At 34.0% G+C, this 26,145-nt stretch overlaps 1 protein-coding gene across 3 annotated transcripts in view; it reads right to left on the reverse strand.

Moving 5' to 3' along the window:
• The window catches only part of LOC110033842 (protection of telomeres protein 1a-like), a 125,101-nt gene extending 101,165 nt beyond the window's left edge, over positions 1-23,936 (reverse strand). For 2 of the 3 annotated variants that reach the window (XM_020737963.1, XM_020737961.1), the window contains exons 1-3: positions 23,742-23,936; positions 1,524-1,660; positions 425-611 (exon numbers count right to left, since the gene is read on the reverse strand). In XM_020737963.1, coding sequence (XP_020593622.1) covers positions 425-611; positions 1,524-1,660; positions 23,742-23,868 — 451 coding nt within the window. In that variant the 5' untranslated portion in view covers positions 23,869-23,936. The remainder of the gene's footprint in view (positions 1-424; positions 612-1,523; positions 1,661-23,741) is intronic. The other variant, XM_020737962.1, reaches the window with a different exon arrangement.
• Positions 23,937-26,145: the final 2,209 nt, after the last annotated feature.

Genomic DNA, 26,145 nt, shown 5'->3' on the forward strand with positions numbered 1-26,145 from the left:
TATATATATATATATAGATATATATGTGTGTGTGTGTGTGTGTGTGTGTGTGTGTTAACAAAAGGTTGTGTATTCAAACGGTGATCCAATAAAAAATTTAATTTGAAAAAAAGTGATAACAGTTGTGAAGAGAATTATTAATGCAAAAATAAAAATATAATTTTTTAACAACAAATAAAAAAGACATTTATATGCAAACCACATAAATTTTGAATGATAAAGAATGAAAATACCCAAAAAATATGATTTTGGATCAACTTGGAGCATCTTTAATAGTCTGGGGCTAAATTGGAGCATTCTAAAACTCGTGGACTAGATTGGGCACTTCTTAATAGTAGGGGAACTATTTTGGGCTTTTACTCGAAAATAAAATATTTGACAACTATTGGAGAAATCACATGGCATCCTTGCACAAAAAATTTACCTTGTTCAGGTTTATTTTCTGAAGTTCCCCTCAATTGCATTAAAATCTTTTTGTCATTATCTGCAGCTTGATAATTAATGGAAGTCTGGTAGGGAGACAAGTCCATAGAAGCTTCACCATCAAATAAGGCAAATGAAGATGATTTTCCATTAAAAGTGCAAAAGAACTCTCCATTATTAAGTTTCATCTACAAAAAAAAAAAATTGAAACTTTCAGGCTTGCATGGAAAAAGCAGTCTAGCCATATGGCCTGAAAAATTGCCTTAGTCCATGACCATGACAAAGAAAAGATCAGTAAGGTTGCCCACTCTAAAACAGCTATGGGGATATTCTAGTAAAATGCAGACATCATACTCCCAATAGCAAAGAGAGAGCTGCGCTATGTTAGCATAACACAAGAGTTCTGTAAAACAAGTATGAGCTTATGCACACTGAACTGTACAGGATAAAGAACACTGAATAAAAAAAGAAGCAACCTTCACGAGTTTAAGAACTATAATTCAACTGTTTCAGCCAAGAAGGGTAACCAACTTGTTACCTAGAACAAAAATCCTTTAGAAATTCATCAAGAAAATGATCGTGGTGCAGGAAAACTCTACCTGAAATGGAAAACAAATGGGATCCTTGGAGTTGCACTTCATGCCAAAGGAAATTATGCCATTTTCAGGGATCATTTGGTAATGTTTTGTTGTTGTTGTATTGTGTTATTGAAATGTTGTGCTGTTGTGTGTGCATTTTGAAATGAAATGAAGTGGCCCACATTCTCATAAGGATGCAGTAACTCTACAAGTGTCTTGACATGGACATGAAGCTACAAAGGTGCACATGGAGCATTGCGTTTTCAATAACATGTTCCTCTTACAAATCAAAATCATGACATATCAAATCTAGCAAGAGTAAAGCAGTATAAAATGCATAGAGAAAAGAAAAAAGCCATTGCGTTGCAGTTGGGAGCTACCTCTCCTTTATCCTATCATTTTGTTTTTAAAATCAAATATTTAGCTTCCTCTGCAAATACCTTTCAGCACAGTGGAGTAATAAAATAAAGCAATTACTCATTGGGCACAGGTCATGAGTTTTTTATCTCACTTATGTATTACCTCTACATGGTGGAGGGAGATTATATCTCCAGTAGACCTTGCTTGTGGCAGTTTGTCCAGTTTATCAGCAAAAAGATTCACAGAAAGGCCAGGAGATGATTCATATCGGTCAACAAGCTTTAGCACAAGAACGTAATCTGTAAGATAATCAACTTAATTGTTTGCAAAAATGATTATTAAGGCTCGTTTTACTAGAAAAAATAAGTAAAAAAGTACATAGAAGCGAACCTTTATAAGTCCCTAAAACAAAAGTTGTAAGGTTAGGAAAAGAAATAAACTGTTCTTGCCTCCTAGAAGTCATGTAACTAAGAAGGTCTTGAATTCATGTTTAAAATAAATAAAGCTGAATAAATCCAATCTGGCTAAAACTAGAACAATACTTCAACATGGTAAAGATAAAGGAAAAAATGATGTAGAGAACTCCATGGATTCAATCGTAGACTTCAACAGACCTTGAAACTAGTGCCTTCTGTGACTTTGGTATAGATTGGCTCTGAGTTCCTCCATCTTCCCCATTTCCGACTACTTTGACCTTCCATTGACTACTCTTCTCTTAACTTTCGAAGGTCAACCATTGAATACTCTTCTCTTAGGCAACCTTCCAACGACTCCTCTCCTCCTCACCTTCTCCGACCCACTTCTTATGTGAGATTCACCTCCTTCCATTGTAATCAAGCTAAGGAACATTCTCTCCTTTCAACTTTCTTTTACAAGAAATTACAAGATCTGCATCTATGGCATTCAAAAATTTGGTCTTATGCATGAGATGGGCTTAAATTTACCCAAAAGCTTTTGTGGCCACCTTCTGAGTATATTATTTTTGTGCAACTATTTCGGGTTTTTCATTTTCATAAATAAGGAAATTAGGATATTATTTAATGCTAAATGCTTGTGATGGAGAAGTGTGAGAGCGGGAATATCTTTATCAACTCAGAACTCTATCACAAAGATATTAATAGAGGTATAAAACATAGACTTTAAAGAGATAAAAATGAGACACATAAAGTGATAATTTACATGCACATGCCTCATCTTCTTGAAAATTGATTTTTCAACTTTTATGGTTCAAGACTTGGAAACAACGTTTCATCTTTTCCAATTAAAGGGCTAAATATAGAGTCTTTATGAAGAAGCTACTTCAAGTCCGCTTTATATAAATGCTTCTTGAAGTCGACTCCAACCTAAAAATATATTCTCTAAAAAAAATACAAGCATAAGAATACGTTCGAATTACATATGTTGCCTTGCATTAGCTGTCCCCCTTTTCAAGAAATCTACCCCATTGAGTTAAAACATTGATGATGTTAAAAGGAAATTAAAATAGCAAACGCAACAAATAAATATGATATTGCAAAAACAGGAAAGCAAACACACAATTGCAACAATACTAAATAAAGAAAAAAAAACAAACAAAAAAACTAAAATGCAAGATAACCAGCTAAAATACATAAAATAATCGATTTTAATCTTCCACCAAATCTTTCAAATAGGGTTGGATCCCTCCAATGACCATTAGAAGCATCCACCAAGCTCATAACACTTTAAGAAAAAAAGAATATATTAAAACAAAACTTGAAAAATAATTAAATCTAATAAGCCAAAAGAAGAAATTTGGAAAAGAGCAAAGACCAAGAAAACAAAATGAAAAGGAAAATCTCACCAAAGATATCCAGCAAATAGAATAACCACCGGATACATCCCATATTATTTTAATAAAAAACCTTCATATAAAGAAGACCACCAAAACTTATTTATAACAATGCCAACAAAGCAAGTAATCTACTATCAACTCAACACTACATATAACCCCGAAATTTAACCGAATTATTTTTATAATAATTTGCACGTTGAATCAAGCTTTGCGGTGGTTATTTTATAATGAAATATGCATACTTGGCATTTATCGGGAGGGAAGGACTTCGTGCGACGCAAGTGAGGGCACGAGTGGCCAAGTATGACTTGTAAAGCTTTTGCATTTATAGTTTTGCGGAGCTTGTGCTACTTTTGGATATATATTTTATATATGTTGGATTTAACAGTTCTGTATGGTTTACATATTTTGAGGTTATGATTTTTCACATTACCAAGTATAAATATTAATGAATTATGAAGTACAATGTATAACATTTGTGATGATTTAGTGAGACTAGTTCATCATCTCTTGGGTTCTGATTCCATAAGTCAGGACGGTGTTGGTGAGAATTTAGTCTGACCATATTGTCCGCATCAGTCACAACTCAACCAAACCTTAAAGGGAAGGTCAATTGGGTGTGATAGAAAGTGGTATCAGAGCATTGATGAAAAGAATAATGGAAGTGTGTTTGATTTAGAAGATGTAAGAATGAAATCAAATATGAATTGATTTATATAGAGCAATAAGTTGATAAAACTAGGGTAGGGTAGATAACCTATAGGACTTAAGATATCATGTGTGCACGACAAAATGACAATATGATAAAATTGCATGTGAATAAAAAATTGTTGTCAATACAGATATAATAATCAATTTTTGGGAAATTTGATAAAAATTCTGGCGGTGAAAATATATCTCAAATTTCAAATTTGTTCATATTTCAATCGAATCGATTTTATAAAATTCTATGTGTGAAATCGAGCAATTTGATATATAATATTATATATAAATTATGAATAGATAGAAAATATAAAAATTTGAAGTTATAAGTATAATTAAATTAATAAAAACCTTAATTATCCTAAATCGCTCCCTAATCTCATCGTCAATGTTCCTAACCAATTTCTCCCATGCGTTGTATTTCACTCGATGGCGTCGAATGGTAGAAATCCCCATTCTAGAGCTTGGCAATTTCCTCTCCCCCTCACTTGCATCGCACGAAGTCCTCCCCTCCCGATACTCCGCTCCCCCCTCTCGATTTCATTTGCATGACCCTCCCATCCTCTCAGTTTTGCTCGGCAAAAAGGCCTAGCAAGGACTCCAATTGCAATCCTGAAGCTCTGTCGCAACCCGCATGTAGTCGTGACCTACTAAGTCTCGAACAGAAGAGTCGAACGGCCCGTGCAAAACCCCAAACAGCGTTATAAAAGATATGTAAGATATGCATGATAGAAAAAATATGCATGATGAATAGATGCACAACAGAACAAATATGCATAAGATAGAAATATGAATGATTAAGACATGCATGATGATAGTGTACAGCAGAGTAAGAGTAAGTATGCATGTTATTAGAATGCATAAAGATATTTCAGAATAATGTATGTAGGAAGAATGAAATAGTTTATATATGAATGCTCTATGTGCATGTTTAAAAAAGGATTTCACCCTCTAATGGTAAAGGCAAGGGACGCCAATAAACTCTCGCGCTCTGAGTTTTTCTACCACCCCAAACAATTGTGATGGTTAAATCACTACACACTGTGTCGATGGCATAATATCGGTCAAAGGCAAGTAGACCAGACCTTGCCTCCCCAAACAATTGTGATGTTTACATCGCTAACCATTGTGCCGACGAGATAATATCGGCAAGGGTCTTTCAACCTTAGATAATTGTGATGTCTAAATCGTTATCCACTGTGCCGACAGGAGCCGACGGGACAATATTGGTCAAGAGTTTGTTAGATTTGTTGACGGTGATCCTCAAAAAAACTAATGTGCATATAAAGTATAAAGTAAAAATAAAGTTAAAGTAAATGCTTGCAGAAGAGTGAGGTATTTTCATTTTAAAAAAATCATTAATACATATATTAGCATATATCAGATTACTTATAAAAATATGAAAAATCAGCATATTATAAGAGTTCTTATAAATCTGCATGTATATTGAATTTTTTTTCCTAAGATTACTGTAGTTTAGAAGTGTAATTACTCTTGGGTTATCTTTATATAACTCATTATGTTCCTTTAATATTATTTTAGGTTTTAAACATTTGAACAAAATGCATAGAAGAGAAACAAATGTGTATACAAGATAAAAACAACCTAAAAGGTACAAATTAATTTTATTGTTTTATTTAGCGACTCTTTTATGTATTTCTTTATTGAATTATTAGTAATAGAAATAGAATAAAAAAGATATGTTTTTCACTGTCTTACAGTCCGTTCTCGCCTTAGTTAACTCCAAGCCATGGGTCGGGTCGTGACAAAAAATGGTATCAAAGAAGAAGTTTAGATTAAATAGCATGAATCTTAATGAAAGAGCCAATAAGATAATTAGATTAAGTTATAAATAAGAGAAAAAATTTTATTGAGTCTAATTAAATTATATGGTTGTTGTTTTTTCAAAATTATGGACAAAACGGAGGAAGATGTTAGAGGTGAAAATATAGAATTTGTTGTACCCAAGAATGTCCAGTCAATGCTAGTGCATTCTCTAATATAATGAAGATTATAACTCAGTTGATTAAGAATACTCAATCTCAAGCTAGTACCAATGGAGAACCACCAATGGATAAGTATTTGAAGCTCTTTCAAGATATGAGACCACCTTTGTTTTTTGGAGCAGGAGGGCCAGTGGAAGCAGAAAATTGGCTAGTGAGAGTGGAGAAAATCATAGATGGCATGTCTTGTCCACCAGTGATGAGAGTTACCCGAGCCACTCTTGCTTTTAAGGGGGAAGCTGAAAGATGGTGGCAATGTCAGATGCAGGAGAAGTTCAGAGATAGAACCAACCACTTGGTATAGTAGGACGAATTTGTGAAAATTTTTAGAGATTGGTTTGTACCACTATCAACTAGAAGGCAGATGAAAGATTACAATACGTTGGTGTGAGGAGATCGATCAGTTATGCAGTACGAAGCGGGTTTACTATGTTATTGAGATATGCACCACAACTCATTCCACATGTAGAGAAGAAATGTAACAAATTTCTTTCTGGACTTAAAAACTTAATCAGGCAACCACTAGTGTCATTTAGGATTGAAGACTATTCAGTACTATTGGAGAGAGCTAGGTGGGTGGAGATTATTTCCAACAGACTCAGAAGCGTAGAGACATGCATAAGAGAAAGAGTTTAGAAAAAGTGAAACCAACAGTTCATTCAGGAGAAGGAGGGTCTCATGGGAAGAAGATAAAGTCCTGCACTAGTAGAGTTGTCAGACAGGTTGGCAGTAGCACTACACAACCCTATGTTAAGTGTGGAAAGCAAAATCGTGGTGAATGTTTATTTGGTATGAAGGAGTGCTGTTATGCCAACAGCTTGGACGTCAGAGGAGAAACTATCATAATGCTATTCAGAGATTCGCTTCAGATGTTCATTCAAGAAGGGATCCAGCTGAGAAGAATTTTCAAAAAGGATCTATTTCTAGATGTGGTCGGCATAAGATAATATAAGCTGATAATGTGGCTCGTGAGCAATGAAGGCATACTATTCGCCCAAGTGTTCATTCCCAAACTCATCAAGAAATAGATTAACATATAGTCACTGATGTTGATGCATAGAGTTTGTTATGTTTCAGTTATCGCTTCGCAAGAAACAACTTCTTGTAATCACTTTTTATTTCATCTTTATAATGTATATATTCATAGTTGATGTGAAGTTCATGAATTTTGATGACGAAATTTTATGAGAGATTGTAATAATCAATTTTTGAGAAATTTGATAAAAATTTTGGCGACTGGAAATAAACCACAAATTTCATATTTTTTCAGATTCCAACCGAATCAATTTTATAAAATTCTACGTCTCAAATCAGACAATCCAATATATAATACTATATATAAATTATAAATAGATTGAAAGATATAAACATCTGAAGTTATATCTATAATTAAATTAATTAAAACCTTAATTATCCTAAATCTCTCCCTAATCCCATCATCACTGTTCCTACCCAACCTCTCTCACAAGTTATATTTCACTTGATGGCGTTGAATGGGAAATCCCCATTCCAGAGCTTCGCAATTTCCTCTCCCCCTCTTAGTTGCGTCGCACGAAATCCTCCCCTCCCGATACCCTCCCCCCCACCCCCTCCTCTCAATTTCGTTCGCATGACCCTCCCTCCCTTCCGATTTCGCTTGGCAGAAAACCAGCGACAGCTGCGATCGCAACCCTGTAGCACTACAGCAACCCGCGTGCAGTCGCGGCCTCTTGAGTCACAAACAGAAGAGCCGAGCAGCCCGTGCATAACCCCAGACAACGTTTTAGTGCTCCGAGATGATATCTTATGGTATGAAACCCCATTTAATGTTATTTGAAACATTTATTTCTTTCCTCTTGTTTTCATTTTAAGATTTGCCTCATTTTCCGTGCAATGTTCATTTCCAGTAGGTGTCAAATTTGCATCGAAAGTGTTGAACATGACTTGCGAGTTTTCGTGAGGGATTTCATCACGAATTCAAGAAGGTTAAAAGCGAGTAAGCAAAGTTAAGAAGAAGAGAAGAAGATTTAGCATCTTTAGAGAGTGATTGGTTGTTAAAAAGACTGTTTAAGAAATATTTTAGCAAATCAATTATATTTTTTGTTTAATTACTATATGAGCCAAGATCTCTTTAAATTCGAAGTTAATTGTGGGTTTCAGGTTGGTTACCTAATGAGACGAGTATGAGTCAAGCGTGCAGAAGATAGAGTAGGTCAACTCCGTTAAAATTCAGGTAAATTAATCCTTAGCTAAGAAAATTAATTATATTAATAAAAATGCTTAAATATTAAAATTTAATATTATGTTTTATATGTTATTAACCTCAATATAAAAATCACCGCAGCCTCCAGCTAGTTATCGATAATTAAGATTTTAGCATGGCAATCGAGATGAGTAATTACATTTCTAAATTTCAATAATCGTCTTTATTGCAAAATTTATGTTGATTACATGTATATTGAAGTTCAGCAAGATTTATATTACATTAGATTATTCATATTAGTAGATATGAAAGATGTGCATAAATGATATGTACATGTATGATAGATATGATGTGTAAGATAGACATGATAGAAAAGATATGCATAGTGAATAGATGCACAACAGAGTAAACATACATGAGATAGAATTATGAAAGATATAAAAGATGCATGATGATAGTGTACAGCTGATTAAGAGTAAGTATACATGTTAGAAGAATGCATAAAGATGTTTCAAAATAATATATTTATGAAGAAAGAAATAGTTTATATATAAATATTTGTATGCGCCTGTTCAGGGGGGATTTTACCATGTAATGGAAAAGGCAGGAGATGTCAATGTACCCACGCGCGTAGAATTTTTCTATCACCTAAGATAATTGTGATAGATCACTATCGTTGTGCTGACGAGATAATATCAGTCAGGGGGGAGCAGACTAGAGCTTACCCACAGACAGATGTGATGTTTACATTGCTAATTGTTGTGCCGACAGGACAGTATCGGCCATGGGTAGGTAAGCGTCTTTCCATCATAGATAATTGCGATGTGTAGATCGCTAACCGTTGTGCCTATGAGAGCCGATGAGGCAATATCAGCCATAAGTTTTTTTAGATTTGTTGATGGTGATCCTCATAGATAAATGTATACGTATAAAGTAAAAGTAAAATTAAAATAAATTCTTACAAAAAAGTGAGTATTTTCATTTAGAAAAGGTCATTAATACATGCATTAGCATATATCAAATTGTTTATAAGAATATGAAAGATCAACATATTATAAGAGTTTTTATAGATTTGTATGCATGCTGAATACTTTTCCTTGGATTGTAGTTTCGAAATGTAATTACTCTTGGATTATCTTTAAATAACTCATTATGTTGTTTTAATATTATATTATATTTTGAACATTTAAACGAGATGAATATAAGATGAGCAATTGTGTATAGAAGACAAAAACAACAACAGAAAGTATAAATTTTGACTTATTAAATTTTATTGTTTTCTTTAGTGGCTTTTTTTTATGTATTTTTTAATATTGAATTGTTATTAGTAGAAATAGAATAGCAAAGTTATGTTTTTCACTGTCCGCTCTCATCTAGGTTAACTCCAAACCCTAGACCGAGTCGTGACAACAGATGAATATTACCGAAGGAGAATCAGAAAGTACTGAGGGACAGTCACGTAGGACAAGTGCAAAGCGATCGAAAAATTATTTAAGCAGCAATGATAGTCATAACTAAACAAATGAAGAACTCAGACCTATTGAGTTACAAGGCATGTGCAATTGATATCACAAGTGGTTGACAAAATGGCTGTCATTTGAAGATCTTCCACAGAAAAAGACTCGGATCTGAAATTGGGGCTGAAGTGGATCAACACTCGAAGATATTTTAGTCTTTCAAGCCACCCGTATTCAAGGGTTTCAATGACCCTACAATTTTTTAAGATTAGCAACTGAAGACCGAAAAAATTCTGAATTGTATGATTTTTCAAGAAAACAGAAGAGTGGTGTTACCCACTTTCATGCTAGAAGACGAGGCAGAAAGATGGTAGCAGGCGCAACATCGATAAAAATTTTAGCTAACACCTATTCCACATTTTCAGTGGGATGAATTTGTTAAAGTCTTCAAAGATTGATTAATTTTGCCTTTAGCCAGATTAGCGCTACAAGATAAGCTTTTCAATCTGACTCAAGGGTCCAAAACAGTTAGGCAATGTGAGGTAAAATTCACTTCTCTTACCAGATATACACCTCACTATATTCGTGCCTAGGAGAAAAAATGTCATAGATTTCTACACGGCCTTAGAGATCGGTTGAGTTTGGCATTGGCACCGTTTGACATAAGTGATTTCTTTGTGTTAGTTGAAAGATCAGAAGAATTGAAAATGAGCTAAACTTTCCAATCAACAGTAGCAACTACAACAAGCAAGAGAAAGGATTTTTGGCAAAGGAGGATACTTTCAAAGCAAGAAAATTAAATCAAAAGGGAAGCAAAAGCAGACTGAGGTAGAAAATTCAATTTGTGAAAAGTGTGGGAAAAAACATTTTCGATAGTGTTTGTATGGTTAAGGAAAATATTATAAATGTGAACAGACAAGGCATATTCAAATGAATTATCCACATGAAAAGAAAAAAGACAACAAACTGCTGACAACTCAAGGACAATGATAGCCCAAAAAATTTTTGGAAGACAGCATTCCAACAAATCTCAATTTTTGGAAAAACCTTCAACTCAAGTAAAGAGTGAAACTTCAGAGCACATAACTGACAATCCAATAAAAGCTCGAGTTTTTGCAATTACACATCAAGAAGTAAAAGAATCTAAAGTAGTGGTTACAGGTACATTTTTTATTCAAGATATGTGTCATTGTTCTATTTGAGTAAAGGGCATCGCATTCCTTTATTTATGATGAATTCGTTGTTAGTTTACATGTTGATATTATGCATTTTACTTTTGTTTTGTGTTATTATGCCTTCGAGAAGCAGATTTTATGTAAATAGACAATGTATCATACATGTTAATATACATGACAAAAAGCTACAAGCAGAGATGATTGTAATATCAATTCAGACTTTTGATGTCATACTGAAAATGAGTTAATTAGTAAAATATTTTGCTACATCTGAATGTTGGAAAAGGCATGTAAAACTCAAATTGTCTGGTGAAAAGATATTCTATATCATGTGATTGAAATGCACAATCGCCCATGCTTAGTGCAGTGAAAGTTGGAAGATATTTGCGAAGTGGTGAACTGGTGTTCTTAGCCAAATTAGAAGTGTTGAATAAAGATGTGCAAAAATTGAAAAATATTCCAGTTCTTGCTGAATTTTCTGTTGTAATTCCTGAAGAATTGTTAGCTACCACCACAATGAGAAGTTGGGTTTGATATTGGCGTACAACTAGAAACATCTACAATCTTCAAGTCTCCATAATTGATGGCTTCGAAGGAATTGCAAGAATTGAAATGTCAATTACAAGAACCGATAGAAATGGGTTTTATCAGGTCAAACAATTTACCTTCGTGTGCTCTAATTTTGTATGTCAGAAAAAAAAAAGGATCGATACTGTTGTGTATTGATTATAAAGAGTTGAACAAAGTAACAATCATGAACAAGTATGATTTACCCAGGATCGATGATCAATTTGATCAGTTAGGTGTTACTATAATTCTCCAAATCGTTTTGAAGTCAAGATATCATCAAGTCAGAGACAAGGATGCAGATATAACTAAGACAGCTTTTAGGACTAGATATGATCATTACGAATTGTTAATTATATCTTTTCAATGCTCCTGGTGTATTTATGAACTTGAATTAAATTTTCAAGCCTTATGTGAATCAGTTTGTTATTATTTTTATTGACAATATTTGTATATACTCAAAAAAATGACGACAATCATGCTAAGCATCTGAAGATTGTATTGAAACTGTTGAGGCAGAATTTGGGCTGTCAATTTGGCTCGTTGTTCACGAACAGCTCGTGTTCGGCTCGTTCGTTAATCTTTAACAAGCCGAACATGAACAATTTTTTAAGCTCGAACTATAAACGAGTCTTTCACTCGTTACAGTTTGTTTGCTTGTGTTCGGCTCGAAATGGCTCGAAAAAAATTATATAACTTTTTATATAACAAAAAATTAAATCCTATAAATTATAATATATAACAAATTATTAATAAATATTACTTATATAAATATTATATATTTATATAATATAAGTTATATAATTAATATAATATAATATATAAGCATAAAACTAAAAAAACCCTAACTCCTAAACCCCGACCTCCCTCTCGAATGTTCTCGGGTTCGGCTGTCTCTCCCTCTTCCGAGTCTTCTCCTTCCTCTCAAAATCACGAAAGGCGTTCGGCCGCGAGAGCTTAGGGTTTGTCGTTTGTGTTTATTACTCTCAAAAGTTCTGTTTCGGCTCTCTTCCTCTTCCGAATCATCTCCTTCTCCTTTCAAAATCGCGAATGGGTTTCGACGGTGAGAGCTTAGGGTTTGTTGTTTTTGTTTGTCTTCCTCTTCCTCTTCCTCTTTCGAGTTATCTTCCGAGAACTTAGAGCTCTCTTCCTCTTCTGAGTCATCTCCTCCAATTTCGAGCTGAACTCGAGCCGGAAAATATTATTCGAGCCGAACACGAACTCACCGTTCACGAGTCATTTCAAACACGAGCTGATTTCGAACACGAGCCAATATAGAACGAGCCAAACACTTCAAACACGAGCTGATTTCGAACACGAGCCAATATAAAACGAGCCAAACACTAGCCGACCTTGAGCTCGCTCAGGCTCGGCTCATTTACAGCCCTAAGCAGAATCCAATGTATGCAAAATTTTCAAAATGTGAATTTTGGTTGCTAAGTATTGTATTTTTGGGATACATTATTAGAAGCCAAGAAATCTCAATCGATCATCAGAAGATGCAAGCAATTGTGAAATGGCTAACTCAAAAGAATGTTACAGAGGTATGCAGCTTCCTTGGATTGGTTGGAGAGGAGATTCGTAAAAGGTCTTCACAGATAGCTATGTTTTTACCCAAGCTGATGAGAAAAAATGTTTAATTTGAGTATACTGCAGAATGTGAGCACAGATTTCAAGAGTTGAAGAAACATTTAAATTCTGCTCCAGTGTTAACTATTCCATCAAGTATAGAGGGATTCCAGATTTTCCATAATGTGTCGTTGTGAGGCTTGGGTTGAATTTTAATGCAAAATAAAAAGGTTATAGCCTATGCATTCAAGCAGTTGAACCCGCATAAGAGGAATTATCCAACGCATGACTTGGAGTTAGTGGTTATAGTATTTACTCTCAAGATTTGGCAACATTACCTATACGACGTGAAATGTGAAGTTTGCACTGATCATTAGAGTTTGAAGTACATTTTCACACCATTAGAGCTTAATTTGAGATAGCGAAGATGATTAAAGTTGATCAAAGACTATAATCTGGATTACACATTACTTTCCTAGCCAAGCAAATGTAGTTGGCAATGCATTGAGCCGTAAATCCACAAGTAGTGCAAACTGGATTATCACTCAAAGGCCAGAGTTGATTAAAGAAATTGATGCCTTACAATTGGAGGTTAGAAGCTCAGAAGATAGTGGATATTACATCAACTGACAGTGAAACCAACTTTGATGGATGGAATCAAGTCAGCTCAGAAAGGTAATAGTGAGTATTCAAAACTCTTAATAAAATGTCAATCAGGAAAGATGACTGATATTTCAGTTGATGAAGATGATGTAATAAAAAATATGTTGCAGCTATATGTACCCGGTCATTCTGACTTGAGACAAAAAAATCTTACAAGAAGATCATCATTCAGGCTACACAATTCATCCAGACAGCACAAAAATGTACAAGGATTTGAAATTGATATTTTGGTGGCCAGATTTGAAGAAAGATGTTATTGAATATGTATCTAATGTCAGATTGTAAAGGCCAAGCATCAGAGATCCAACGAATTACTACAATCATTGTTGATACCTGAAGAGAAATGGGAAGAAATTGCTATGAATTTTGTTATGAGATTTTCTTTATCCAGATAGGGTCACGATAATATATGAATCATTATTGACAGGTTAACCAAGTCAACTCACTTTTTGCCAATCAAACAGACAGATTCACTTGAAAATAGCACGATATTCCAAAAATTATCATTTCTCACAGAGATGGAAGATTTACATCCAGGTTGTGAAAATTCATTCAATAAGGTTTGGGTATGCAGTTGCATTTTAGCATAGCATCTCATCCACAAACCGGCGGACAAACAAAAAGAATAATTCAAGTATTGGAAGATATGTTACGGTTTTGTGTTCTTAACTTTAGAGGCAGTTGAGAATATCATATTCTAATAATCGAGTTTGCCTACAAAAATAGCTATCAGTCTAGTATCAAAATGGTTCCTTATGAAGCACTGTATAGCATAAAGTACTTAATTCCTTTGAGTTAGATCGAAGTGAGTGAACGTCAAATGTTAGGTCCTGATTTAGTTGATAAAGTCACATAGAAAATCAAATTAATCAGAGGCTGATTGAAAGCTGCTCGGAATTGACAGTAGAAATACTATGACCCTAAGCACAAAACAGTCGAATTTGAAGTCAGGCCAATGAAGCGTACAACTACATTTGGTTAAGAAAGCAAATTAAGTCTGAGGTACATCGGTTCTTTTGAAATTATAGAAAGAATCGGTCTCATTGCTTATTGATTAGTGTTACTTGCGGATATGTCAGATATTCACGATGTGTTTCATCTTTCAATGCTGAAAAAATGGGTTTCAAACTTAGAATAGAGGATTTCACATGAATATATTGAAGTACAGAAAAATCTAACATATATTAAAGAACTTGAAGTTAAGAAGCAATGAAACAGACAAATTCTTCTTTGTCAAGATAAAGTGGAACCACGTGCCTGAAAAGGAAGCAACATGGGAAAATGAAGAAGAAATGCGGCATAAATGCCCTGCTCTTTGAGTAAAGTCAAAAAATTTGAGGATAAACTTTTTTATAGGGAGCGGAGAGCTGTAATGCCCAAAATTTGAGAGCCACATAAAATTCAATAAAATTTAAAAGTACTCCAAATTTTACATCTCCTAAAATTCAACCGAATTAATTTTATAAAATTATTCACGTCAAATCGATCAATTAGATATGATGTGTTGTATATAATTATGAATGGATTGGGAGATAAAATTTTGAAGTTATAAATTTAACTAATTTAATTAACCCTTAAGTATCCTTAATCCATGTCTCCTGCACATTTACTGTTTCTAACTGACCTTCCTTCGCAATTTTCTGATGTAGAATAGATCGTATGGCTTAGATGGGGAGGGGTTTTCCGTAAGTGTCGTGTCCCAATCCCTCTCTCGTATTTTCCTCCTCGAGCAATCGCCGGCTCGAGTCAAATCACGAATAGGGATGCGAGCGCTGGTTATGAGAACCACAGGACACGACTGTGAGTCCAAGAATGAAATCCAAAGGTACGAAACCTCGTACATGCTATTCTAGACTTTCATTTCCTTCCTCAAACTTTTGTTTTAATATTTGCCTCGAATTTGTATGATTTTCATTTCTGGTAGCCATCAAAGACATTGAATTTGTGTCGGAAGTGTAAAACGTGGTTAGCGAGCTTCCGTAGGTGCTTTAGCACAAAATCACCAAAGGGGAAGAAAGTTTTGAGGTGATAGGAAGAGTCGGGGAGAAGATCAGGCGGTTTTGGAAGAACTGATTTTTGTCGAGAAGCCCGATTGAGGTATATGACTTTTGGGTTAAATCAAGATATGAACTGGAATTTCATGAATTTCTATTATGTCTACGATTTTCAGGTTGTTTACATAAGGCGACAAACTCAAGATGAGTGTGTGGCAACCTATCGTAAGGCTGCCCCATCAAGTCAAGTGAAATAATCTTATGCTGATTTTAAAAAAAAATATTTTTTAGGTTTTATATGACTATGTATTCGAGACTATTATATTTAGACTTCTTGCATATTGTAAATGAATATCAACTTAAAATGTATGAATGTTGGTTATTTTCTCATACAAAACATGTGATGCTACTATGTTATGTTGCATATGATTATGCCTATGAAATAATAAGCTGTAAATATTTATTGCTTATGACTCATACATGTGATTTATGAAATGCTTATGAATGTTTGCTAAAAATATTATGTTTTAATATATGTCACAAGAAATTTTAATTAGATACTATTACAAAAGTGATTGCAAGTACATTATGCAAGGATGTGATATTTCTGACTCTGATGTTCGGGTGGCGACAAAATTTTGGAACCGTTTTGAACAGACGATGACAGAATTTAGAGAACCGTTGGTATCAGGGAAGGCTATTGATAATTGCTATGTTCGGGGGTTCAACCTCTATCCATAGTTTATATGGCCTTTGAAATAGGATGACAACCCATGATGACAAGACATGAAAGTAGTTGAGACCCATACATTTACAAGTGACATTATTATGAAATATCATCTATGAAGTGACATTGTTATGATTACATACGATAAACAACTTATAAACATGATTTTGATTATACTTATAATTTCATTTTACGAATATACATGTTTTGCACAAAAATCTTGATTTATATACCACCTGCTTTCTTTTTCATGTTTTATACGATTTTAGCATATTGTGACTTCTGTTAAAACACGTATAGTTTTATATGAGCATGCACGTTATTTCTTTTTTTATATATAAGAACTTATTATAGCCTTGATTATTTTATTGAGCTCATTGTTGTTCATTATAAGTTGTTGTATTATAGAAGGGGAAAGGAGCACCGAGGCGAGTAGTCAGGTATGACTTATACAATATTTGCATTTATAGTTTTGGGAAGCATGTACAACTTTTGGGTACGTATTTTATTTACATTTGGTTTAGCAATTTTGTATAGTTTAAATATTTTGATGTTATGCTTTTTCACGTTTTCAAGTATGCATGTGAATGAATTATGAAATGAAATGTATTATGTATGTTTGCGGTGATTTGGTTAGACTGGTTCATCACTCATTGGGTCCTGATTCTGCAAATTAAGATGAGTGTTGTCGAAAACTTAGTTTGGTCGAATTGTCCGCCTCTGTCACACCTCAGCCAACCCCTGAAGGTGGGTCCATTGAGGTGTGACAATGTAAAACTCTAATAATAAATTGACCACATACGAATAGTTAGAGGATCGTTTCAGTACTTAAAATTTATCCAAAGTATTCTTGTTCAATGCAAAATTAAATTTAGAAGGCTCATACTAACAAGAATCTAGCATATGTAAACTAAAGCAGTGCATGGAACCAAGCTCTAGCAATTTTTTACCTTTTTTAACATTTGAATGCCTCTTAGTTAAGATCTTATTGGGAGATTAAGAACATAATTGGTCTAAGATGTTGATCCAAGGTGGAGATTGTTGTTATTTATGGGTCAAGTATGTGTCCATTTAATATTTGAAGTCAACTCTTGCCATGTAGTCATGTGTAAGACAATTTAATTTCTTGAGTCATCTCTCTTTCTGTTGGTATTGTTTTTCCAATTGACCTTGATAACTTGCAATACAATAGCAACAAATAAAAAAAATATGAGAAAATCTTAGGGTTTTTGGGAGAGAAACCGAGAGTTGCAGAGCTTCTTGGGTCAAAAGTTGTAGATTGAAGAGGTCTGTAAACAGAGAATTTACTTATATTCCTTAATGATTTTTCTAAGGGCGTGAAAGATAAGATGAGTTATTATTCAAGCTCAGATTCCTGGAAGAAAATAGAGGCTAGGCTTTTCCTAAGTCTTTCTAGGCCACTTGGATTTGGATCCAAAAGAGAAGCCGAGAGCTGGAATCATATTCCCCCTCCATTCAAGCTAAAGAATTGAGACTTGGGTAGTTTTTTGAATGGTGGCTATAATCTGGCTTGGAAGAAAAGAGGCAATTTTTGGTGATTCTAGGATGCCCAACAAAGCAATGTGCATGTGTTAAGTGCAACCAAAGCATAGTTGTATTGATTGCACTCAAATTGGGTATTCGGTTTCCTTCAACCGAAGCATGGTTAAATAGGTTAAGTGTAATCCAAACATGGCCATGTAAGTTGCAACCAAGGTAGCTACCAAGACTAGGTGCAATCCAAGCATGTAAAGCCAGATTGGATAAAATCGCGTTTTGCTGGCTTGCATGTGTTGAGAAGTGGGGTTTGGAGGAGCAACCAGGAGCGCCAAACAGCAGGGAAGAGGGGGTAAACCTATGCCATACTAGAGTGGCTATGCCAGTGAGAACATACCAGGAAGCATAGCTACACCACAACAAGGCATAGCTACGTTGCTATTTTACTCGTTCCACGTGCAGAATCGAGCTTGCGGAATAATTATGTCGGATGTCAGCATGGTTATGCAGAGATGGTTTCTCCACTACAGGACTTAAAACCCTCAATTAGGAGCGGTGTCTTTCTCTTGTACAGTATTTTCTCACCAAGCTTTCGTAAGAAGCAGAAAATACTCGAGGATTTCAGTGATTTCTATTGTCTTGTTTTTCTGCAGTGTGGTTTTGATTGTTAATCGATCAAAGCCTTAGTTTCCATTCTAACAAATGGTATCAGCACGGGGGTTTCTTTTCTGAATACTTTTGATTTAAGTGGGAGCAAAATCCCACGAAGGAAGGACAAAGAAGAGAAGTTCAATGGATCAAGCTTTGCGTTCTGAAAAATGCAACTGAAGGATTTATTTTATCAAAAGAAATTGTATTTGTCACTAAAAAGAATTACTAAGGAAGCCTGAAATGATAACTCTAAAAGAATGGAAAGCGTTGGATCAAACGACCCTAGATATGATCCGTCTTTCACTGTTCTCGTTTGTTGCGTTCAACATAGTGAAAGAAAAAACTACAGTAGATCTCATTGCGACCCTGACAAAGATGCACGAAAAATCTTCTGTTTTAAGTAAAATTTTCTTGATAAACAATATGAAAGATGGCAGGAGGCAGTTCGGTGACTGAACACTTGAACAATTTCAATAATGTGACTGGCCAATTGTGCATTGTGGGAATTAAATTTGATGATGAGTTCAAGTACCATTAATTCTATCTTCATTGTCGAACAGTCGGGATGGATTAGTTACGACAATAACTCTTCAAGTATATGAAGGTGAACATCGATGGCATCGTGGATTTCGTGTTGAATGAACAAGTTCGCGGAAAGGCAGTGAATAGTGAATCTTCATGTTCTGCATTGAATGATGAAAATTGGGGAAAGAATCTAGAGAAGAATACAAACAGATACAAATTCAAGTCTATAAGAGGAAAGTCTAAGTCAGGAAAAAGACAGATCAAAGGAGAACGTGGAACTGCAGGAAGAAAAGTCATTTCAAGGACTATAGAGCTCCAAAGAAAGCTAGAGGTGAAGGTTAAGACGGGAATATCTCTACAAATGTCTCTCCATGGGAAATCGAAGATGACCCATAAGTTTTATCCCTAGTCAATATTGAACCTTGGATAGTAAATTCAGGTGATGCTTTTCATGCCCGCCCCACTAAAGAGGTGTTTAAAATTACACCCTAAATGATCTAGAGAAAGTTTGTTTAGAGGATAACAAGGTTTATAGTATAGTAGAAAATGATAAATTTGATATCAAGTTGTTAAATGGAACAGTCTAAGAGTTTAGTGAAGTCAGACAAGTTTCAAATATGAAGAGAAATTTAATATTGATGAGTCAGCTGGTAAAGTCAGGGTACGTGACTACTTTCATAGGTGATTCGTGAAAGTTGATCAGGGGGCAATGGTGATAGCTCGAGACAACATTGAAGGCACACTTTACCTAATCTATGAGATAGTAGAATCCATTGATGTGGCTAAAACCATAATCTATGCAAGTTTTTGACACCACGAGTTTAGTCGGATGAGCAAGAAAGGCATAAGTTTCTAATTTCAAAGAACAAGCTTCAGGATTTGAAATATGTGAATTTAGACTTCAATGAAGATTGTGTATATGGTAAGCAAAAGAGAATTTATTTCTCCAATGGTGGGTTATGATGATGTCAAAGAAGTTTAAATTAGTGTGCACTAGCGTATAAGATCCTACTCTAATTCAATTCATTGAAAATTTCCACTACTTTGTCACTTTCATTGACAATCACACCAAGAAGGCATGAGTTTACTTCTTAAAGAAAAAAATCTGATTTATTTAGGAACTGTAAGGATATGTGGAAAATAAGACAGGCTCAAAACTAAAGTGTCTCTGATCAAATAATGGGGGCGAGTATCATAATTAAAAATTTAGAAATTTTTGCGCTATAGAGGGAATCATGCATGAGTTCACCGTGCTAAAGATTCCACAGCATAATAGAGTAGTTGAACGCATGAACAGAACCATCATAGAGAATGTCGGGAGTATGAGGTTGTATATAGGCTTACCAAGGTAGTTCTGAGCAAAAGCAGTGAACACTGTTATTTATTTGATTTATCATGGTCCATCGGTACTTTTGAAATAAGGCTAACCTGAAGAAGCCTGGCGTGACAAAGAAATAACTCTCTCTCGTCTAAAAGTATTTGAGTGCTATGCATATATTCACGTTAATGTAGAGTCCAAATGTAAAATTGATTCAAAAACTATCAACTGCACTTTCACTGTGTATGGCTCGAATGAAAATGAGTATAAATTTTGGGAATATCAAAATCAGATGTTCATCAGGAGTAGAGATGTTTCTTTCAATGAAATGGAGATGTAGAAGGACAGGAGCATAACTCAGGGTTGCCCGTCAGGTACTTTTGAAGAGTCTAAATATGTTGGGATAGAAAATGCTGGTGATCAGGAGGGTAAAGAAAGAAGTGGTCAATCGGATGAAGCATAGGAAGTTTCTCAGTCAACTGTTACTGAAGCTAAGAGGTCTAACAGATTCTCAAGGTTAGCAAAGAGGTATTATCCTTCTTTGAAATATTTGTTGCTAACAGATACTGGTGAACTAGAGTGTTATGAGAAGGCCACTCAAGTTGAAGAATTAAAGTAGTAGAAGATTACCATGGATGATGAGATGCAGTACTTGAGGTCAAATGAAATATAGGATTTGGCAGTATTATCGGATAGCAAAAGAGCACTACACAACAAGTGAGTCTACAGGTTAAAAGAGGGGTCAGATAGTAGCAAACACTACGAGATAAGGCTTGTTGTGAAGAGGTTTCAAAAGAAGAAAGGAGTAGACTACATTGGGTTATTTTCTCCTGTAATGAAGATGACAATTATCAGAGTTGTGTTTTGCTTTGTACCAGAGGATAATTTGCATCTGGAGAAGATGAATATAAAGACAACCATTTTACATGGAAATGTGGAAGAGAAACTGTAAATGGTGCAATCGAGGAGTTATGAGACTCCAAGAAAAGAGGACCTGGTCCACGGCTTGAAGAAAAGTTTTTATGGCTTGAAGCACAAGATAGTCGTATAGAAGGTTTGACAGATTCAGGTCATACACTAGGTATATGGAATGTCAGGCAGATTACCATTACTTCATAAAAAATTTAGTAATTGTAATATCATACTCTTTTTGTATGCAGATGATATGTCGATTGCAGGAGCAGATATTGAGAAAATCAGGAACTTAAAAAACAATTATCGACGAAATTTGAAATGAATGATTTAGATCCAACCAAAAAGATCATCAGGAAAATAATCAACATGGGTAGAAGTGCAAATATGGTGAAGTTGTCTCAGGCAGAATATTTTGAGAAAATTCTATAGGGGTTCAACATGAGAGACAAAATCAGATTATACCCACTTAGGTAGTCACTTCAAGCTATCTAAGAAACAATTGTCTAAGTCTAAAGCAGAACAAGCACAGATGGGCAGAACTCTGTATGCTTCGGTAGTTGAAAGTTTAATGCATGTTATGATTTTTACGAGAATAGATATTGCATATGCAGTGAGACTGGTCAGTAGGTACATGGGTAATCTCAAAAAACATTATTGGGAGATGGTGAAATGGATTCTCAGGTATTTGAGGGAAACAATTAATATAACATTTTATTTTAGAAGTGCGGGGATCTTTTTATAAGGATTTGTATATTCATATATGGCAAGAGATTTGGATGATAGAAAAGGTACAATAGAGTATATCTTCACTTTGGAGGACAAAACGGTGAGTTGACTTTCCAAGCTTCAAAAGATTATTGCATTCTCAACTACAAAAGTCGAAAAACTTGGTATCATTGAGACCAGCAAGAAGATGATTTGGTTACAATGCTTTATGACATAATTGGGCGAACTGCAGGGCATTAGAAAGCTTCATTATGATAGTATGAGTGTTATTTACCTTGCTAAGAACATTTTTTTTTATGTCATGATAAAATATATTCAGTTGAGGAATCACTTTATAATCTCTCTCCTAGAAAACGGACAGTTATTCTTGAAAAAGATACAGCTCAGAATCCTGCAAATATGTTGACTAATGTGCTGACTATCGAGAAACTAGAACTATGTTTGGCTTCATGTGAAATCTAGGACGGTTGAGAACAGAGGTGAGTTGTACTATTGTACGTTACTATGAAGATGATACAGATGAAGGTACAGATTTAAAGAATAGGTGTTGGGCATTATCAGTTTCCAAGGCGGAGATGTTAAGAAGTGGAGTCTGAAGGAGAAGCCAAGCAACAGGGAAAAGGAGGTGCACCTATGTAATACCGGCATAGCTACACAAGCTAGGACAATATCATGCAATGTAACTACGCCGCAACCGGTCGTAGATACCCTAGTGTTACGCTCATTCCGGTGCAGAGAGTAGCGCGTGAAATAATTATGTCAGTTGTCAGCATGGTTGTACCGAGACAGTTTCTTCATTGTAGGACTTAAATCCCATGATTCGGAGCAACGTCTATCTCTTGTGTTGTATTTTCTCGATGGGACATTCGTGTGCAGATTTTGGTGATTTCTCTCGTGTGATCGAAAGAGGAGCGTCTAGAATTGTTGTAAGTTGTAGTGGTGTAGAAAGAAAAATCTGAGTGTTGAAATATATATTTTCTCCTTTTATAATAGATTTTTTGTGTGATGTGGCTTCGTGACTTTTTCTCGTTCTCGGATTTTTCTACGTTAAAGTTTTGTGTGATATTTCTCTAGATTTCTTTGTTGTGTGTGTTTTTATTCAATATATTGTTCATGATCTCTCAAATCAGTGTTATTTTTTTTGTAGAGTAATTTTGATTGTTAATCGATCAATGCCCTAGCTGCCATCCCAACAGCATGTAATTTCTAGTAGTCAAAAATAAATATTTGATGGTTAAATGAAGCTTATCTAATCCATAAAGACAAAAATCAATAAATCATAGGAAGTCCTTTACATAATCCATCCACAACTCTTCTGGGCCGGAGTTTATCTCAGCAATGTTGCATTTTATAGCTTATGTGTGATATATTTATGAGGGTGGGTGTGCTAACCAACAAAAGCTCCTAAAGTCTTGCGCTGGAGGATTAGTGTTGAATGGGAAGAGAGAAGAGAAAGAAGAAGGTGATTAGGGGAAACTTTAACACTTAACAAATATTCAATTTTAACCATCCTAGTTGATTAAGAATGGTAAAATATGAAACAATAAAAAACGAAACATAATTTTTTTTTTTTCATTTTTCATCAAACAGGCAAAAAAATGTTTGTACAAGTTTCCCTTACACAATTAGCTAGTCTGGGGATAAGCATCAATGCAAGGATTTAAAAACTATAATACTGTAACTTAAGAACATCTACTTTGGTAAAGACAAGATGCTATAAAATGCTATTAACCTAATAAAGGAAGAAAACTTTCAATGAAGAGCGAACTCCGATGAATCCAAAAGTTCTCGCTTCGACCTAGTCATCTGAAACTGCGACCCTAGACCACAGCGAAAACCCTGACAAAAACCCAGAATAGATGGAAAGAAAAAGCTGGGGTTGGTGGAGAAACGCACCGGAGCCTCTGGATTTTCGAACCGTCCCGATCTTGGAGACCTTTGCCATCAGATTTATCCTCATGTTTAGCGACTTCTTGGCATCCCGCAGTGGGAGGTAAAAGTAATCAGGCTCGGAGGTAGACATCACTGCGCCAAGCTCCTCGAGCTCTGCTTCCGCTGAAGCCCCGCTCTGGCCATTCCCGCCATTTCAAGTGGCCGGAGCGCCGTCTTTTTTTTATTTTAAGAAATAGGTATTTTAATTAAAAATATTTAAATTAATATCATCACCTTTTAAAGATGGCAAAGTGTTTGACCAGATTATTATGGTCATTTAAATAGCTAAAATAGTTCGGTTATCTTTTTAAAAATTTTATTTGTTTTTTAGTTTTATTTTAAAACATTTAATTTAATTATGGCATTTCAAAAGAATTATTTGTTATTTAAATTGGTAATATATATGTATAATATAATTAATAAATTGTATTTGAATTTGAAACTATAAGTTTTAAAGTCTTCTTAAAATAACCTTTTAAATATATATATATTAAAATCATTTAATTTTAAGTTTAATTTCTTAATATATTAAGAGCTCTATAACTCATCATTTTTAAATTAATAATTTTTAAAATTGTTTATATGCCTTCTATATAATTTCTTAAGAAGTAAATTTTAAATTATTTTTACATATATATATATATATATTAAAATCATATAATTTTATGTTTCATTTTTTAATATGTGAAGAGGATTATAAATAATTGATTTTAAGAAAATAGTTACTGTTATTTTATAATTTAGATAATCAATTCCTTGGACTTAGTTTTGGTTCTTCTTCTAAATATAAGAATATAACTCAAGGTTATTATGCACATGTCTCCATAATTTCATATTCATTATATCATTTTTTTTTTTACCAAGCTCCATAATTCTGATCCAATTTTAGAGGCTTTAAGCCAAGCCATATTCATTTGTTTAAGAACATACAAAATAAACAAAAATATAATCTTGTTGCTACTAACTGGTTATTCTACAATTCCATCACTCTCGCAATGTCTCATTTTCACCCTTAAATTACTCACATATTAATAAATTCACATCCAAAAAGATATCTCCATTTAGGGTCTTTAAAATTTTATCATATGTTATTTCAATTTATGAAACATTACCAAAATCTAGCATATATAATTATTTGTTGCATAAAATATTTGTTTTATCAATAAAAATATTTCCTAATCAACTAGCATGATTTTTCTAGTTGAATAATTTGATGATCAAATGTTACTCCCATTCTAGAGTTAGTGAAACTGAAAAATGACATACCTTTTATGGAGAACTTTAAAATGGATGCAAGCAATAATTTTTTTATTGAATTGTAAAATAAATAATTTATTTTATAGGAGTGATAATTTATTTTAAAATTTTCATGCATAATCTTATTATTTAATTTTTTTTTAATTGTTTGAAGAAATAATTTATATATTACTTTACTATGAATTTAAAAAAAAAAGTTTGAATCCTATATTATTTGGTAATTTTTATTTTAAATGTGCCACAATAAATAATAAAAAAGTGAAGAATAGAAAGAAAATATAATTTAATGAAAACAAAAGTCTAATACATTTTAAATATCTATAAAAAAATGAAAAAGATAAATATTTTGTGACGTAATTAATATTTCTTACTACTACAAGCGTCTCTATTTAGCTAATATGACTCCACAATTTGTAGTAGAGTAATCTGAAGCATGTTGCAATCAATCCTATAAGTGGTGGTGCTCCTGTAAGGGCTCATGTGGGTTGTCCTCTTTTATTACAAAGGACTATTGGATAGTATATGTCATGAATATGTGCTCCTCTAGTACATTATTGATAGAGGCCACAAAATTGTTACTCTAGTGAAGGTGATGTGTAGGGTTGCAAACAGATTGGATCAATCAGAGTATAAGCCTATAAAACTCAAGCTTGTATACTCTTAACTATTTAAGCTCGGCTCAAGCTCGATTTGAGCTTCTAGGGCATTGTTCAAGCTCAATTCATTAAAATATATTATTGATCAAACTCTATTTAAGCTCCTCTTGAGCTTGATTTCACCAAGCAGCTTGTTTCTTTTGGACTAATTAAGTCAAGCACAAAATTGTTAATTATTGATGTAAATAAATGGTGATTTTTAAACATTAATAAATCAGAATAACCTAATCAATTGAAAATAATATTTTTTTTATTTTAAATGTTTTTAAATAAAGCTAAAATTCCACGCATCTAAACATACACGACCATATGTGACCATCTAATATCTTTTATTTTAAATAGTTTTTAATAAAGCCCTAACTTCACTCATAAAAACAGAACCATCTAAGATGTACTCTTACGGTAAGATAATAAATATAAGAAAACATTATCATAAAATTTGATGGGGCACCTAA

The sequence above is a fragment of the Phalaenopsis equestris genome, unplaced genomic scaffold (genome assembly GCF_001263595.1).
Source record: "Phalaenopsis equestris unplaced genomic scaffold, ASM126359v1 Scaffold001305, whole genome shotgun sequence".
NCBI lineage: Eukaryota > Viridiplantae > Streptophyta > Magnoliopsida > Asparagales > Orchidaceae > Phalaenopsis > Phalaenopsis equestris.